General features: G+C 42.1%; 1 protein-coding gene across 1 annotated transcript; it reads right to left on the bottom strand.

Moving 5' to 3' along the window:
• Nucleotides 1-2,131: 2,131 nt before the first annotated feature.
• tfap2d (transcription factor AP-2 delta (activating enhancer binding protein 2 delta)) lies at nucleotides 2,132-16,380 on the bottom strand. Its single transcript, XM_085247831.1, has 8 exons — nucleotides 16,099-16,380; nucleotides 14,900-15,418; nucleotides 11,943-12,003; nucleotides 7,622-7,787; nucleotides 5,990-6,108; nucleotides 5,725-5,866; nucleotides 4,799-4,912; nucleotides 2,132-3,594 (listed from the first exon to the last, which is right to left on the bottom strand). The coding sequence occupies exons 1-8, from the start codon at nucleotides 16,135-16,137 to the stop codon at nucleotides 3,378-3,380; spliced, it is 1,377 nt and encodes a 458-aa protein (XP_085103957.1). The 5' UTR covers nucleotides 16,138-16,380; the 3' UTR covers nucleotides 2,132-3,377.
• Between the last annotated feature and the right edge of the window lie 914 nt (nucleotides 16,381-17,294).

The following is a 17,294-nucleotide window of genomic DNA, read 5'->3' as shown; positions in this document are numbered from 1 at the left end:
GAGATTAGGTTGTGACGTCCGAGTGTATATTTGCATATGTGTAGCTGCCTGCGTGTGTAGGTGCATATAGTATATACTTCTGTCCCTCAGATGAGCTGCAGCAAACATCAAAGAACCAGTTCAGAAACCAGCTTTGTTTCATAGACATTTCCCTCTTACACCTTTGTACACACTGCAACCGAGTACCATGAGTCTGATTTTATATCACACTGATTCTTCTGTATCAGCTGCTTACGTGACTGATGTTCCTGATGTTGCTGAGATTGAAAACAACTGAAACATGTCACTCCAAAAACAAGACAGTAGGATCTGTGATGTGTCTGTAGCTTATTAAATGTCAGGAAAATGTCTCAAATCAAATTTGAACCCTCATGTACTCATTTAGCTCTTAAAGCAGCGGTAAACTCGGGCTCTCTCATCAGATCAACTTTCAAATCAGTCTTCTGTTTGGCAGGTGCCATCAGCCACCTCGATAAAAGATTTTTGCAACATAATAATCGTGGCCCAAAGAATCCATAATATTGATTTTTTTTCTTGCAATATCTACTAAAAGTGCTATCATGTTATTTGTCTTCTGTCTCCTGTTGACAAATAAATAGCCAGCATATGAGTTAACTTTGTATAAGATAGAAGATTATTCACAATATTGTTGTATGTGCAGTTTTATCCCATCTCCAGTCTGACATAATGAAGCATTTCAGAACCGATTATAAAAGAGGATTTTAGATCAACGCCATGAAAGCTGCTCTTCTGCTACTTGTGACAGACTCTTTAAAGCAACAATAGAAACACAAAGTGAAAATGTGGCTTCAGCTTTTGTAGTGGATTTACCACCAGTGTGGGTTTCTGTTTATTAAATCTTTAAATATGCTTGTTTTGTCCAATCTAGGTTGCTAAAAACACTCCAGTTTTGATAGAAAATCGCAGGAAAGCTACAGAACTTTGAGGCTGGAAACAAGGAGGCAGTTTTGCATCTTTCATTTAGGATAATCAGAATTTTTGACAGTTGACTGTCTGCCTGCTGACAACAAAGTAATTGACGTTCAGCTCCAACATAAAATGTTGTAAGAATTACTTGATAGTGATTTGAAAGTTTGCCTTGCTGCTGTCTTTTGAGTTGTCGGAGGATTGGGTTAGTCTTTTGTCACCATTAACCATACCCCCACCTCCACCGCACTGCACACGATCACTGAAACCCAGAAATAAAGAAATGGTTTGTGGATTTAACTCAGTCGTGTTACGTCAAGTGGTTCCCTAAAATATCTAGAACTGTGTTTATTATATACGCTTTTGTAATTCCAGCTCAAATATTTTGGTAGTTATTCCTCCTCGCTTACTGCTGCTTTTGTATTGTGCGTATATCTTCATTTAGTGGTTTAAAAACACCCTTGATTTCTAAACAATTTTAGTTAACCTTTAAAGCTCAGGGGTTGTAGACACAAAACACCGACTGCACGCATTTGGATTTGGATGATAACGCCATCTGTCAAATACCAGGCTGAACAATAACAGCAATCCTGGGAATATACTGATATTCTGCTCCCGTGTCACTTCCTTCCTTTACATCTCTCTTAGCCACCATTACTTTCCCACCTGAGGCTTTGCTTGCACTGATTCAGGGTGACAAACCGGTGCAGGCATCACTGTAAATGCATCCTGTCTGATTATGTATTTTTGTGTTATGCAGCGAACGTGACCTCCTTTCAAATGAATGGAATATTAAAAAGTAAACAGAACCTGCAGAGCCCGGATGGAGACGCCAGCAGGCAGCTGCTCCTCTCTGTTTTATCATTAGATATATTTATTTTTTTGAAATATAAATAAACAGAAAACCTGACAGAAGTCGCTCAAACAAAGAAAGCACACATGCTCGTGAACACAAAGGAGGCTTTTGAACTTTTTCTGTAGGTAGAGCCTTTTCTCGCAACATTAGAGAGGAACCCTGGCTTTCAATAATTTTAACACTATGAACTCGTATGGATAATTCACTCTGGCTGCTTTGATCTAGGCTGCCTCACTTTAGTCTGTACTTGCTCTGTCGCCTCCTTCTGTATGTTTTGTATGTGGAGCGTGTGCATCGGTGTGTGCGTGTGTTTGTGCAGGACATATAAAGGTAAATTGTAGAACACGTAGCAACTGTCTTTATTGAACACCAGCATTTTAGAAGGTAGGGATTTAACATATATATTGTTGAAAGCCTACAAGAAAAGTAATTTAAATATTTATATATATCTTTACAAATGTTCATGAGCGAGTCAGAGAGCTCGTGTCGGCTAAACTTGCGATCTGGGGAGTGTACAAAGATAGACATGCACAGGGAAGAGTAATGCTGGCAACTGCAAAGTCACCTTTTACAAAATGGCTGAGTTGGATCCTTCTCTCTCGCTTTCACTCTCTTTATCACATTCCCACTCACACACAGCGCAGTGAAGCCCACCCCGGGCAGTGGCTTCCATCAGTGTCACGTCCAGAAACACTCTCTTCGTCTTTCATCCGCGTGGTAAACATACAGGCTGTTATGGCACTGATTGTACGGTGTAAAAATGAAAAAAAAAAATGTCTGCTTGGCATTGTTCAAGTGCTCATACAGGTGAAGGGGGTGTGGCTGTGTGAGTGTGTGTGTGGTGTTAAAGTCTGTCTGTATGTGTGCATCAGGGTTTGGGTCAAAGCTGCATTCAGTTTTCTGTTGTTGAGGATGTCTGGGAGATTCAATTATTTTATTTCAGTCAGATGGAAATTGCACAAAAAGCAAAACTGTAACTCGTGTGTTTGATATCTCTTATTGTTTAAATAAAAACACATTAAATGATTCTTCAGAGGGAAAAAAAACAGCTCCAGGTTTTGTACTTTTGCAGAGTATCCACACCTGAATTAACTGGATTTAGATTACATCCCTACAAACCCTGAGTGTGTGTGTGTGTGTGTGTGTGTGTGTGTGTGTGTGTGTGTGTGTGTGTGTGTGTGTGTGTGTGTGTGTGTTAAATATGTATCCCCCCCCAACCTGTCCTGGGAAACTGTGTTGTTTACCTCCTGTTTTGAGAATTAATAAATAAAGAAATAAAGTACTAGATGAGTCACAGCCATCTCCATGGCAAGGCTCCTCTTTGTCACGACACGCACACACGCACGCACGCACATTTACACTGGATGCGTTGCTTTCGCTCACACATCAGGATGTCTTGCTTGGGACAGTTCAGTTAGTGTTACATGTCAACATAAGATAAATAAATAACAATAAATAGGAATTGTCCCAAAGAAGATACAGCAATGCATGGGAAATAACAGATCCCCTTTCAGAGTGCACGCGTTCACACACACTCACGCACGCACACTTCTAAATGCAGCGCTCCAAGGCACGGGGACCGGGTGGGTGGGGGCTACTCAGTCTTTTCTGTTTTCCCGTCTTTGCTCTGGGGCTCGGCTGTTTTCCGGAGCTGCGTCTTTTCCGAGCTGTTGTTGATCTGTTGGTCGCCGGCTCCGCTCGTTTTCCCACTCGAGGTTTTGTCCAGGTAGTTGAGCATCTCGCTCAGCACTGTCTGGAAGGTGCTGAGAGCTGCACAGACCGCCGGCGTGCCAAACCCGTGAGTGATCAGACTGCATGGGAAGAGAGGGAAATGATTATTAGAGCAATGACAAACCAAAGAAGTGAAGGTTAAATGAATCAGTGGAGCTGTTGGGGAGTTTGTATGACACTAACAGCTGAAGTGACTCAGATTTTCTCACACCTGCGGTGAAACCTTCCTCCTGCATTATGGAGCTTCAAAACCTCTGAATGAAGTTTCTTTAGTCTGTCAGAAAAGCCTCTCTGTGATGCTCTGCGATGATCTGTTTCCACAGCAGTTTACTGGGAAACACAGAGTTTCTGCTCCTGTTTTAGCAAAGGCCTGAACGCTGTCCAGCTTAAACTATGAAATACAAATTAGAGCTTTGCCGATTAGGAAATTTCACATAAGATTGTTGTTGTCGTTCTTGTCTAAGGTTATTCTAATCTTGGCTGTTGAACTGCTGGTGATGTCTTAATCAAATTCACTTTAGGCTTTTATCACTTTTGAAAGAGACTGTTTGAAAAAAAAAACATTAGACATACTGGCTAAAAGTCATATCATGTCCCCATATCTGTATTTGATATTTGTAGTGTAGTGATAGTCCTAGCCAACAGTGTTTTTGTAGTTTATTTGAAATAAACTCTCTTTTCAAAGTCAGTCATCAGAATCTGAACATTCGTGACATCACAAATTTAAAAGCGCTACAAAATTGCAGGATTATGATACAAGGTAAAATATGCATTGAAACGCTTTTTAAGAATCAGTTTTTAAGTCTGATATCATTTCATCTGTCCTATCAGATCATCATGCCGGTTTGTCCAGAGCTAAATAGCTGCTCGTCCTTGAGCTCAGACCCTTAAGTTGGCAGAAGGATGTTGTTGTTCAATCTGTCACTTTATTTCTACCACTGATCTCACATCCTGGTTCTCTGCCCAGCAGTCTACAGTACAGCTCCCTTCAGAGGTCTGATAAGATGTTGTATATTCTGCAAATGATGACGCCATAGATGTGACATTTCTGCTAACAAGGCGCTGTTTCCTCCTCCTCTGTCAATTGTGCCAAATATCAAACTGCACAGCTGCATCTTTCTAAAATGGCAGAGAGGTCAGTGGGAAAACACAGAGCGAGGCTCTGCAAGAAAACTGTCTTCGCTCAGTAGATTTAGTGCCGAGAGTGACTCAAGATTGGCAACATCCTTAAGGGAAAAGAAAGGAAACGCTCCATTATTTTCTTATGCGTGTCACACGTGTTACCTGAAGTGTGTGAGGTGTCTCTGGATGTCCAGGTCCAAGATTGGTGTTGGTCTGGATGAGCCCAGAGGAGAGCGATCTTGGCTCAATAAGTCCTGGAACTCCTTACAGATTTGCCTGACGGACAGAAGGAGGGACTGAGGGTTTACCATCTGTCTCCAACAAAACCATCACATTTTCTCCCTTTTCTGCACCCACCCTCATCATTTTGGATCCACCCACATGCAGATTTAAGTTACTTCCACTGGTTCATTGTTTTTCCTAACATGATACCAAAGATTCTGCACCACGCAGCATTTTCTGGTCTTGTCTTTTTGCATTTCAGTTAGCATTATAGCAACTCTTGGGCTGATTTTATTGGAACAAAATCAACTTATCTGGAAAAGAGTGGGAGTTTTATTTCCCCTTCAGCATATTCAGAATACAGTTTTATACTGTAAGAAGGAACTACAAATAAAGCTCTTGCAATTATATAAATATAAGCGCTAACCCCTTAAATGTGGTAACACAATATTTTCCACATACAGTAGGTGTTCCATGCAGGAAACTGCTGTAAGGTGAAGGAGTTTACAACAGTTTGAGCAAGAAGTCACACCAAAGCTTACCTACTGTTATTATTATATTTACTTGTTAATCATTTTTCTGAAAGATTTTCTTAAATCAAAGGATTGTAATGGCTGGTAATGGCTGTAAATAGGAATATAAGTGTTTAAGTAAAATTTATCTCTCCCTGACATTTGACAGGGACAGATCTGTCCATGCCTTAAACAACAGACAAACATTAACTGAAACCTGATCACTCAGAAACATTCACATTTCCAGAATTTCAAAATAAAACCTATTCTGTGTGACCACGCAGTAGCAAAAGTTTTTTGTTTCTTGCCATCTTCTTTTAGTGTGTGTCTGTACGTTGCATGTGTTTCACTCACTTTGTAGCCAGGACCATCTTCTTGCGCGCGCTGGTTTCTTTTGGCTCACTGTGCTGCCTCGCCAAATGTTCACCCACTGCCTTACTGGGAAACTCTGTCTCACAGGTGTAGCCAAAGTCCCTCGCCAGGTGGAGCGCCTCACCTGAAAGAAAACAAAAGAGGGAAAAAAGACTGATGAGACAACAATTAAACTGTATTATGAAATTAATGTGGTGCAATATAAATTGAAAATGACAAAAAAAAAATGTGCAGGAAAGTTACTTACCTTCCACCAGGGAGGTGAGCAGCGTTACGTTGGCGGCTTTCCTCCGTCCTGCTGGTAGGTTGAGCCCTAAACGGTCTAATTTCTCACGAAGACACCGGCCTCCATTCTTAGACTTTGCTCTGGAAACATATAGTAAAGAACTATGCATCACATATCCTACAAAGTCAAGCAACTGAATTATACAAGACCCCAAAAGACTGAATATATGGAGCACAGCAGCAGGAGCAGAAGCAGCATCGATCAGCCAGTCATTTTTCATAGAACTAAGGTACAATCAAATTAATGTGAACTCCTTGTTCTACTGAAAAGGATGTGCTTAATTAAGTCTCACAAGAAACAAGGCAAGAATATGGATTTGTTTTGATGTGACAAAGCCATAAGGTTAAGGCAGAGGCACAAAGCTTCCTCAGTCTTTTATGTTATTTTTTTAAAGCATATGTGCTTCCTTCCTCTGCCATAAAACTTTAAACCTGCAGTTCCACTCGAGACAACTTTCTGCACATTTCTGTTGTTCTTTGTGAAGTGATTATTATTAAATGACACAACATGATTATTAAACACATTCCAGATACTCATCTGTTAGAGATTTGCAGTTTATATTCTTCACACGAGGATCAACAGTAGCTATTTGCACATTTATCTTATTTTATTTTACTTTGTTGATTCCTCATCTTGTAGGACCAGCCATATTCTCTGTGCTTGCTCGTTCCTCTTTCCCCCTTCCCTTTCTCTCCACCTCATCAATAATACAGCGCTGGCAACTCTTGCTTTCCTCTGGTTCCTCTGATCCTGGCATGCTTTGGCCTGGTCTCGCCTCCCTCTGGCTCCCTGGGCATGGCGGCGCGTGCAGCCCCGGCCCTCATTTGCCTACAATAGTCTTTGTGGGCGCTGCTATATATCCTCTGTTTCATCTGAGGGCTACAAAGATTCAGCCAGCGCTCTCCAATGCTCACCAGCCAGATTTACACTTAAAAAAAAATTTTTTTTTCACTTTCAAAGTCCCCATCCATCACACTCACCTCCTTACTCCAATATCATTACATGCTGCTAGAATTTAACAGTGTGTGGATGCACCAAAAGAGACGTTAGGATTTTTCAGATGTTTTTACACCACAAGTATGTCAAAATGTTTTTGTTTTTTGTTTTTTTAGAAATTGCTCTAATCTGCCAAATGAAGCCGTTAACAACCCTGCTACTGATTAAACACATTTGAAACTTGGGTTTCTCGCTCTCTGGAGATGATACTGATTAACCTGTAAAGTGATACTTCAGAACTAGATATCAGAATCTGATGAATGCCTGAAACTCATCAAGGCACTGGCCAGTGGTCACAGTGGATTCAGGATTTATTTGTGAGAGGATATTTTAGGCTTAGACTCTTAATGAGTTTGAAGTTCTTTAGAGCTGTAAGCAGCTCTGTCATAGCAGCATATAGATCCATAATGTTGCAGTAAGATGACACAGAAACTTCAGCCGCACTAAGCGAACTCTCAAAACAGTTGATAAGTCTGATTTGTCTTCAAACCGATACATCAATATACTCTCTTTAATCAGTGTAGTTATATTTAGAGACGCTGTGATGAAGCTTAGGCATGTTGTCAGACTAATATCCTGTATGTGCATCATACTGACCTACGCAGTATGCCGCCCAGTAAGGAAGCATTGAGGCACTCTGGCGGGGACAGTCTTCTTTTCACCTCAGCGATGGTGACTTTGTACTTTGAGGTGGAACTGAGCAGCGAAAGCCGACCGGGTACCGAGCAGAACAAATCTGTAGGATTCACCACACATGTTCCCCCTGCACACAGAGACAGGAAGCTTGTTACAACAAGGTGCAAGAAAAAGCAGCATCACTGTAAAGGTTTGAAAGGACTAGTTTGCCAAATTTAGGCTACTTTTTGCTATTCAGTGTTGTAAGAAGGTTGCACAAAATGTTCTAATGAAGGCAACAGCTTTGTATAATGCACATTTAATGCTTTATTCTGTCAAAACAGAAAAAACAAGCAAAATGCCCCCCCCAAAAAACTGATCCAAGATCTGAATGCTACACCAATGTCTGTCACTGAACTGCAAGATTTTATAGTCGTGTTAATAGTACATTACTGCTTAATAAAGTATCAATACAAGATTTGCTCTTTAAGTTCTGCAACAAAAATGTTAGTTTTTACAGTAATAATGCATCAAGTCATATTTCATCAAAAAGCAACAAGATACTTAAAAAATGCATTTATTAAAAATGAAGTTGGACCTTGGAAAAAAAAATCTTGTTTCAGAAAACATATGAACATTTTGGTGACAGAAAAGAGTGCACAAAAGTATAAACCAGCAAGCATTCACTGAGTATTTGGATCAGCGTTGCTCAAATGACAGATTGAAATGTCTGCTTGGTTGGAAATCATGCAAATGTGTTTTTTTCTGTGGAAAAGTTTCACTGGATAAAGCTTTCGTTGAATGCTACCTCAGGGAGAACTGCACAGAATATTTTGCACCTTTGTTCATAGAGGGTGGTTTCAGCTGTGTACACACTTTGCATGAGGTCTCCTTGGTTCTGATTTCAAAGAATCCCACATTTCAAGATGTGATACAAAGAATAAAAACCAACTGGGTGAACTGTGCACACATCAAACAAGAACTCTATTGTCCAGTTATTGGTTAATAATAACAGTTTGCATCAGGGTGAATGATTTGGAAGGTCTTTCATATGATGATAAAACCATTTTGTTTGAGACAGTTTTTTCCCATCACGTCAGACATTAAATACATTAAAGATTAAGCCTATTTTTTTCCATACAGTTTTTTAAAATTTATTCCCATAAATTAGCTGAATTTGCTTAGTCGTTATATTAAGAAGGTGTATCATCCAAGAAAATTGTCCATCTTCTACAGCTTCCCTATCTGTTTAAATGTAAATGCAATATATGTGTAAATATTATTAAATCAAAAATTAATCCCTATAATAATCGAGCATCTTCATTCTCCACAATCAATATGTGTCTTTCAGCCCTCCTCACTAGTTAAATATTAAATGCTTTTATTACTGTGTACATATATTTATATGCCTGCTTCAGCCCAATGGTTCTCTCTATGTAACAATAATATGGTGTTTCTGCAAGAGGGGGGAAACAAAACCTTCTTTAAATCATCCACCACCAGCTACCATGTTGATTTCATTGTGTACTTGAGGCTCCTGAAAGTGTGAATAAATGATTTTGGTTGTGTAGTGAAGGCCCTTTCACATTATTAATTGCGTCTGAATCAGTGTTACTGGATCCTCCTGGAATTTATCGACTGTTCTGAGTGGGCCTATCGTTATTAAACTTTCACTTGAAATAAAGTCCCAAGCAGCCGAAACGCAAGGTTTCTGTCTGATGTACTGTAGGCTATATTCTATTATTCATCTGCCTCATTATCAAATCTAACAGCAGGGTGTGTCGCGTTGTTATTAAGGCGTGCTGGATATGATGAAATGGAGAAAAAAGGATGCCATTTAGGCCGAAGAGAACAATGCTGCAGGCGAAGATTGGCTGCACACGCCAATCTCTCTCTCTCTCTCTTTTTTTAGGGCACAATTTGGCCACCAACTAAGCCTCATATATGACCAGCTGTAACCCATATTTCTGCTCTCAGAATCTATTATTCACAATCTGCTGAAATGTGCTAGATTCGCATCATTTTCTGGCCACAGGAAGGGTTGAGGTTAGACATGCAGCCTCAAAAACATGTCATCCGGTCTGAGCACCATGGACAGCGGCTAGCACCTTTCATTCCAGCACCTGGACAGCGACTCATGCCCACAGCACAACTGTAACATCATAATGGTGTGGAAACAAAAGCCTGTTGTACTCCAGCGGGCACCACTTTGTACAAGACTGTATGGGACCTGTGTTTCACTCAGGCTGTCAAAAAATGGACGGTTGCAGGTCGAGGGAATCGATTGATACTTTTGGTTAAGCCTGAGCCCCGGTGTGTGCGTGCGCGTGTGTTTATATGCGCGCGCGCGCGGTCCGGCTTGCCCGTGTCTCCATAAGTGACACAAACCGGGCAAACCTGTCTGTCAGACTCACGCGCTCTGACAGGGGCGCGCGTCTCTGAAAGCCGCGGGTTCACATCATATTAATTCCCCTAAAAATGTTTTGATTCAAAGTAGTTTGTATTTTATGTTGCCAAGGGCAATCGAAAAGAGCTATTGCCGGTAGTGCAGTCAGTGGAGCGCGCGGGCCCAGAGGCGATAACGGTATTTAAGCAACGGAGAGTAGCCTCGGGCTGCGGCGCGAGCGGCGGGCGGGATCACACGCGGAATCAAGCGCCTTTTACGAGTTTGCCACGAAAATTAAAGAAAAAGAGACAAGGGCCAAATGCCATTCTCCTCATATTTTAACAACAATGTTTATAGCTCCCCCCAAAAAAGCCCGCCAATGTCTTGACAGAAGAGAGGGTTGTGCGTGCACGGGATGTGGTAGCGGGGGCGCGCGTCTGACAGATCGGCTTGATCTGTGAAGCTGCTGTTAGAACTGAACTGGAAAAGGGATAGCAGGGTGATTAAAAACACAGACGACTCCTCCTAAGTAGGATCCGCATTTCTTGAGTGATTTTCTTTTGAAAAAGGTTATGTGAATATTCATGCCGCCAAAGCCGCAGTCAGAAAGAACAACATTAATATGATCTCGGCTGAATCCGGGGCCCCGCTCGGCATTAGCATATCAAAGCGTCCGCCCGAGGCGAGAGAAGCTATCGATACGGGAGCGGGAGGTAAAGCAAAGATTATTGGTTGTGATGGTTGCAGCGGCTGAGCTCAGGGCCAAATACGGCGCACCATTAACCGAAAGTGATAGCGAAGGGATTCCCGCATCAATCCGAGAGAAAAGCCCCAACACCTAGGCAGAGCTGATGAAAAATTAAACCCGAGACACAGCCTTTCCTCTCAGTGTGGAAAATTGCACACAGTCCCCTCTAAAAAAAATTAAAGAAAGAAAAAGGCCGGGGAACACATCCACAGCTTCCCCTTGGAAAAGCTAACCTTAGCCGCCACATCTTTGGTTGCTGTGCCAGATTAAACACACAGGTGCTAACACATAAAAACAGCAGCTGCATTACAGACACACAAACCTGACTGCTCTTCTTTGTATCCCACAAAAACATTTACTTTTAAATTTTAAAAAAAAGTCCACAAATGCAGCTGCGAAACTATTAAATACTAGGTTACTTTCTGGCCAAAAATATTTTCAAATTACTATAAACGTACACATTTATAAACATTAAGAGGATACAGAATTGTGTTGTTAAATTAAACCCAAATCTTACTCACTTGTAACAATATTTCTCTATTGTAATAATATTGATTATTTAAATCTGCTTTCATATAGACGTCTGCGCCATTTTTCTTTAACAAAAATCGACACTGAATTTATGATAACTCAACCATGAATATTAAATTAATAGCATATAATATTATTATTACATGAAAACAAACGCACGCCGTCAGTCTTATAAAATATTACCCACACGTCTGACTTCAAAATAAAAGCTTCTGGCGTAACTTTAGTGTGAGAGGGCATGTGTCAAATGCGCGTTTAAGTACAAGGCCTATAAGTAACTGTATCAGTACACTAGAAATATAAGTCATCACATTAATTCGTGGCATTTTAATCATGTCGCCAATCTCAAAGCCAAGGTTTGGTATGACTGGTGTTTAAAAAAACGTGGGTGTTGAGTGACATTCTGGAAGTGGGGAGCACTGCCTCTGCGCCTGTACGGCGCTGCTGTTTAAATAGGTGACAAATCGGGGCCGTTCCTGCTGCAGCGTGTTGACAGCAGACAAGAGAGGAGTGTTCCGCCTGTTTGTCTGTCTGCTCGCTGTCTTGTCGTGTCGAGCCCGTGAGTGTTCACGGCCTCCGGTACAGCAGCAGCAGCAACAATAACAACAACCGCAGCAGAGAATAAACGGGGGCCTTACCTCTCCGGATGACGCCCCCTTGGCCGTTCAGCACGAGCCCACACTGCGCTTCCACGGAGCCCTGCGGAGATACGCACTCATTAGGACGAGCGGGGAGGTGAAATCACTTTAACCAGATTCTTTTTGTACACCGCTGGAGCTTCCCAGCTGCCAGGCTTCAGATGCAGCAACAATTAGTGCGGTTTGTTTCTTTTTTTCTCCGTATGCGGTGAAGTCATTCTTTAGGACATCCAGGACGTGAATCCCCATTTTCCCCTTCTTTTCACTTGCAGCCACACACTAAAAGCCAAACTCATGCAGTCACGGGAGTATATCAGAAGAAATAAAACTGTGACAACAAACACTGGGCATATGTTGCTCGGTTTTATGTATATTCAAGATCCATATACAATGCAAACAAAGAATACAAATCTAAGTGAAATGTCAGGTTTGAAAGTAACACCATAAAGCTTCTCTGTGCCCGTGCAGACATAGATCAGTGCCTCAATCCTATAATGGATAAAAATGATGCATTCTTGTAGTTTTAAATGACTCGCCCCTTTTAAATGAATTTTGAAGGTTTCCAGGTGTCTTTAATTCTTCCATATTAGGGCCCTGCAGATTTATCCTCTGACCTCTTTGGAATGCCGCGACCCACAGGTTGAAAACCACCACATCTATACAATTAAAACTCCTTCAAAGCACCGCAAAGTTCACAGCAGAAAGAGCTTGGGAGGGGGGGAAAGCACCTTACTGAGTCCAAACACTGGCCCCTGTTGCACGCCCTTTGAGCAGTTTTCTAGTGTTGGAAGCCTTTTTGTTAGAAAGTGTACATCACTTAGCAGGCTTTGAGTAAAATTGAGGGCACAGCGAAATAAAGCATGCAGCTCACGGCTTACCCAGAAACGAGCTTAATTTGAAAGGCTTCAGGCTATAACCGAGGACAGCACAACTCACGCAGACTCAAAAATGAGCAAAAGGTTTGCAGAATTTACTGCAGCCACCACCAACCTGTTGGGGCATCAGTGTCTGTGTACACATAAGCAACCAGGCTTCAACATATATGTAGGCCTACGTGCACGAAAACCTGTTACCTCCGCCATTTTTCAAGATGCAGATCAGACTCGCGTGCTATCAACAATGTCATCAAGAAAGGAGAACACGCGCTTTTTTATTCAGAAAATGCTTAATCCCCCCGCGTGAGCCTCTAGGCCTGGCCCACGCAGAAGCCCCCGATTAAAATTAACTGGGAAAGAGAGCTTGTTGTTGCTCCTTCTTAACCAGCTCCTGCTCTGTTTCTTTTCTTCTATTCCGAAGCTAAAGTGATTATAAAATCAATATACAAAACGCAGAGGTCTTGCATGAATTAGCTTAGTGACGGTAGAAAGGTGTGGCAGCTGCTTTTGTTGAGCATGAAAATCTCTTTAACCCGCTCAAAGATGCGACCGGGCTGCACGAGACCATAGGCGCATCTGTTCCGTCCATACATCCGCCTCGTGTAAGCTCAGGTTCACGAGCCGTTTCTTTCTTAGCGTAAAAAAAATGGTCAAACCTGTTAAGCCTTTAAAAAAAATCTCGAAATAAATCTAATATTTGCATTAACGAGCGTGCATAAAGTGAAATAAAATAAATAAAATAAAATATGAAAAATGTTACGCAAAAATATGTTGCAATTATCAGTAAATTAAAATGTATTAAATCATATGTAGAAGTCTTTATTTAAAAAAATATTTTTAAAAAAAACAGGCTGCACTATAAATGTATATCTATAAGCTCCTATTTGAAGACTTAGAATAATCCCTGGGTTATATTGCCACACCCCATATTATTTATTAACAAATATACATTTATACATCTATAAATATATTAAAAATATATAACATTTTATATTTTTATTCCTTAAAATTAAATGCTTTATAAATATTGTAGCACTAAAAAAAAAAGCACTGTATGCCTAAATATACCTCGTAAATGCGTCGATAAAAGCTCGAGTAGAGGTGGTAAATAGTTAACGCGACTGAAATTATGTGCCACTGTGTTAAATTGTGTTTAACTAGAGCCGCGTTTGAAGCAGCTCAGATGTCGCTGCATAAGTAACAAAGTTGATTGACGTTAAGTCGGTAATTGGATAAACTACGGTGCTTTATGGTGCTCGAGCAGGCCATTGTGCCCTGAATCCCGATCCGTTAATCCGCCCTTTACCGGAGAATAGAGCAACCAGCGGCTTTTCTTTGCCTCAACAGACAGCCGGACACACACACACACTCGACCTCTCTCTCTCTCTTTCTCTCTCTCTGTCACACACACACACGCTCAAGAACCGTGCGAATCCATTTTCATCTCGACCATTTCTTTACATCGAAAAGAATTATGTAAAATATGGGTCACGTGTGTTTGTGGAAAAATAAAGGGCGGATTTCACAATGGGATTGTATAGACTGCCAGTCAATTAACCTTTAGAAACAGGCTTGCTTTTCAGAGGCACTGTGCCGTGTGGACTTGACATTTACTTAGCCTGTTATAGTCACGTTTGCTTTGGCACCAAACTTATCTCAAGATGATATCCATTATGACTTACAAAAAAAAAAGAAAGAAAAGAAAGTAGGACAGAGTCGTTGGATGGGGATAACTACAGACCAGTGCAGCTTTGTGAGTGTCATAGACAACAGACAGATGAGGCAGACAGGCAGACAGACAGACATCTGGCGCTGTCTTTCTGTTCAATATTTTGGGATTGCTGTGCTACAAAAGGGGGGTAAAGTTTTTCAATAGTAGGCCAGTGGGGCAGAGATACTGGGGCACTGGGTCTTGTGACAACCAAGACGGGCTGTTGCCCTTCTGTATCCTATTGTCGGCTATCCTATATGGAGCAGACTTAATAAACCGGAGAAGCGAAGCCGAAGGAAGGGGGCACAATAACGTGTTCGAGCCGTGTGGAGAAGAGAGTGTAGAAAGAGAGGTATGGAGGCCACCGGTACCTGCAGGTCGTCCGCCGCAGGCGGAGGGAGGCCCAGGCCGGCGGCGGGCAGCAGCCTCTGGTCCGGGTGGTGCATACCGACGCCGTAGGCCTGTGAGCCGTGTGACGTCATCAGCGACAGGTCATGGCGCCGGTAAGCGTCGAGGCAGCCCAGCTCGCGCCGCTGCTGCTCGTCCAGGCACGAGGACTTGAGGGCCGAGCGCGCGTTGTGCAGATTGATGAAGTCGGCGGGCTCTCCGTGGTGGATCTGCTGGTAGTACTGGCCCGAGTGCAGCGAGTTCAGGCCGTAGGCCTCCGGGGCCACGGCCGGGTGGGAATGCTGGAACTCGTAGTGGAAGGACTGGTGGTGGAGGGGCGTGTACTGGTGGTTGGCCGAGAAATAGGGTGAGGCAAACTCCGTCCCCGCCGGTGCCGGGTAGGTGAGCGGGGAGGAGGAGGAGTAGGCGACCGAGGAGTTGGCCACGGACTCCAGGCAGCCGAGCTGCATGAGCCGGTAGCTGTTTGATCCGTCGTGACGTATCTACAAGATAATAAAGAGACGGGGAAATATATGAGCCGTGTCATTTAGCATCAGCCGGTGTCTCCTCTCTCTGCCTCCCAAACACACTCAAAAACACAACTCACACACTCAAAGCGCTTTTTCCCCCCCACTTTAAACCACCTGAAGGAGATGTCATTTCCACACGCCCGGGAGGGGAACGAACGCGCGGCAACAGGAGCCATCGGTATTTTTTTCTTCCTCCCTTTGGCATGCCTGTCACTCTCCTCGCAGCGTTTTAAAAGGCGTGCTGTTATATATTATTATTATTACCGAGCTGCTGGCAAATTTACTGTCCCAGCTCTCTCGCTCATTGTGGATGGGAGGTAAGCAGAGTGAGACACAGCGGAGTGTTCCGCCCTAAAATGTCCTAATCACGCCGTTACCGGCTCACACACACGAGCCCCCTTTGCTTCCACACACTAGTAATAAAAAAGCCTCGTTTTTACCGGGAGCTGCACCGATTCATTTCTCCTTCCATGCATACTTTTATCTCTTTAATATCCTTGCGATAAATTATATTCCACTTAGAGACTCCCTGCGAGCAGACGCTATTTCGAAATGCTTCTGTAACTCCCTTCAAACCAAACAGTACTTATTCCACCACACACCTGCTGTAATTTCACAAATTAAAATCTGTAAAGTAAATAAACGACCCTTACCTCTGCGTCGTGGACAAGTCCGGGGAAGGTCGCTGACATTGTGCTTTCTCCAAAGTAACCCGTATTTTTTTCCTCTCCTTTCTGGCCGGATCGAATAATAATAAAAATGCCTTAAAATCCCCAAAAAGCGAGAGAAATGGAAAAGTCCCCCCTCGCGTGCTCTCGGTAACGGTAGAAAGCTGGCGGAACGCGAGCGTCTCCCCTCTGCACGGACGGGGCTGGCTCACGGATTTTGTACTTGCAGGGTATTTCTCGGCTGATGTCGTAGGTCCCTTGGTAATATAGAAGTTTTGAAAATTAAGCATCAGCACTGAGGAATGGGAGGACAATAGACGGAGCGGAGCATCCCAGGAGACACGGAATAAATATTGTATCTTCGCCTTAATAAGGAACCAAGTGCTTCTTTCAACATTTTCTACGCTTTTTGTGGACCTTTTCCTTTTTGACCCGTTTGTGTTTTCACGAGGTCTTCTGCTCGGTTTCGTCGGGTTATTATTATTATTATTATCATTTTTAATATTTTTTTTTATCCACATTGGCTAAGTCATTTTACAAACAAAAATGTGCGGATTTTTCAACAGAAATGTAAGTTTGCTTTGACATATTTTAAAGCTATTTTTGATTTAAGAACGGAATGGGCGTAGAAAATAATATATGAGATTTTCTTCTGTTCTTGCAGCAAACTTGTAATGAATTTAGCGAGCTTTAACAGGGGGGATAATTATGAAACGGCAGGTTTTCGGCGCTTTCTGCATGCATCAAATGTTTTTAGATGAATTACCATCGTTTGCTGCTCTCATGCTGTTTTTATGGCACAATTTAAATGCGGGTTTCAGTGCAAATTTATTTCATGCACACAGAGAGAAATAAGCTCTCACAGACTTTATAAATGTATACACCAATTTAAAATATTTTCCACTATTGCTAATTATCGCTTTAGTTATTTACTTTCACGTGCTTAAGGACTGGATTAAATCGAAGGAGGAGGTCTAGTTATTATTATTATGATTATCATTATTTACATTTATTTATTTTTTGTTTTGTTTTTGCTTTTGCATGAAAAACTGCCTTTGAAGGGTTTCATTCCCATTCCATATCTTTTCTTTTCTTTCTTTAGGGGGAAGGGGGGGGGGGTCTGCTTTGTGATAACAAACCAACGTTTTTCATATCTGATATTAGCACTGTATAAATGTTAG

Source organism: Mchenga conophoros, linkage group LG15, assembly GCF_057382185.1.
Source record: "Mchenga conophoros isolate Kocher_MC1m ecotype Shallow Benthic linkage group LG15, M_conophoros_male_GT1.1, whole genome shotgun sequence".
NCBI classification, from domain to species: Eukaryota; Metazoa; Chordata; class Actinopteri; order Cichliformes; family Cichlidae; genus Mchenga; species Mchenga conophoros.
Note: the sequence above shows the minus strand (reverse complement) of the source record. Positions and strands in the feature narration are given on the sequence as shown.

Coding starts and splice junctions, on each gene's coding strand:
- tfap2d (XM_085247831.1), bottom strand. CDS start 16,137: ATGTCAGCGACCTTCCCCGGACTTGTCCACGACGCAGAG. Junction 5,867..5,989: donor GCTCACCTCCCTGGTGGAAG/GTAAGTAACTTT, acceptor GTTTTCTTTCAG/GTGAGGCGCTCCACCTGGCG. Junction 3,595..4,798: donor AGACACCTCACACACTTCAG/GTAACACGTGTG, acceptor CTTCCCATGCAG/TCTGATCACTCACGGGTTTG.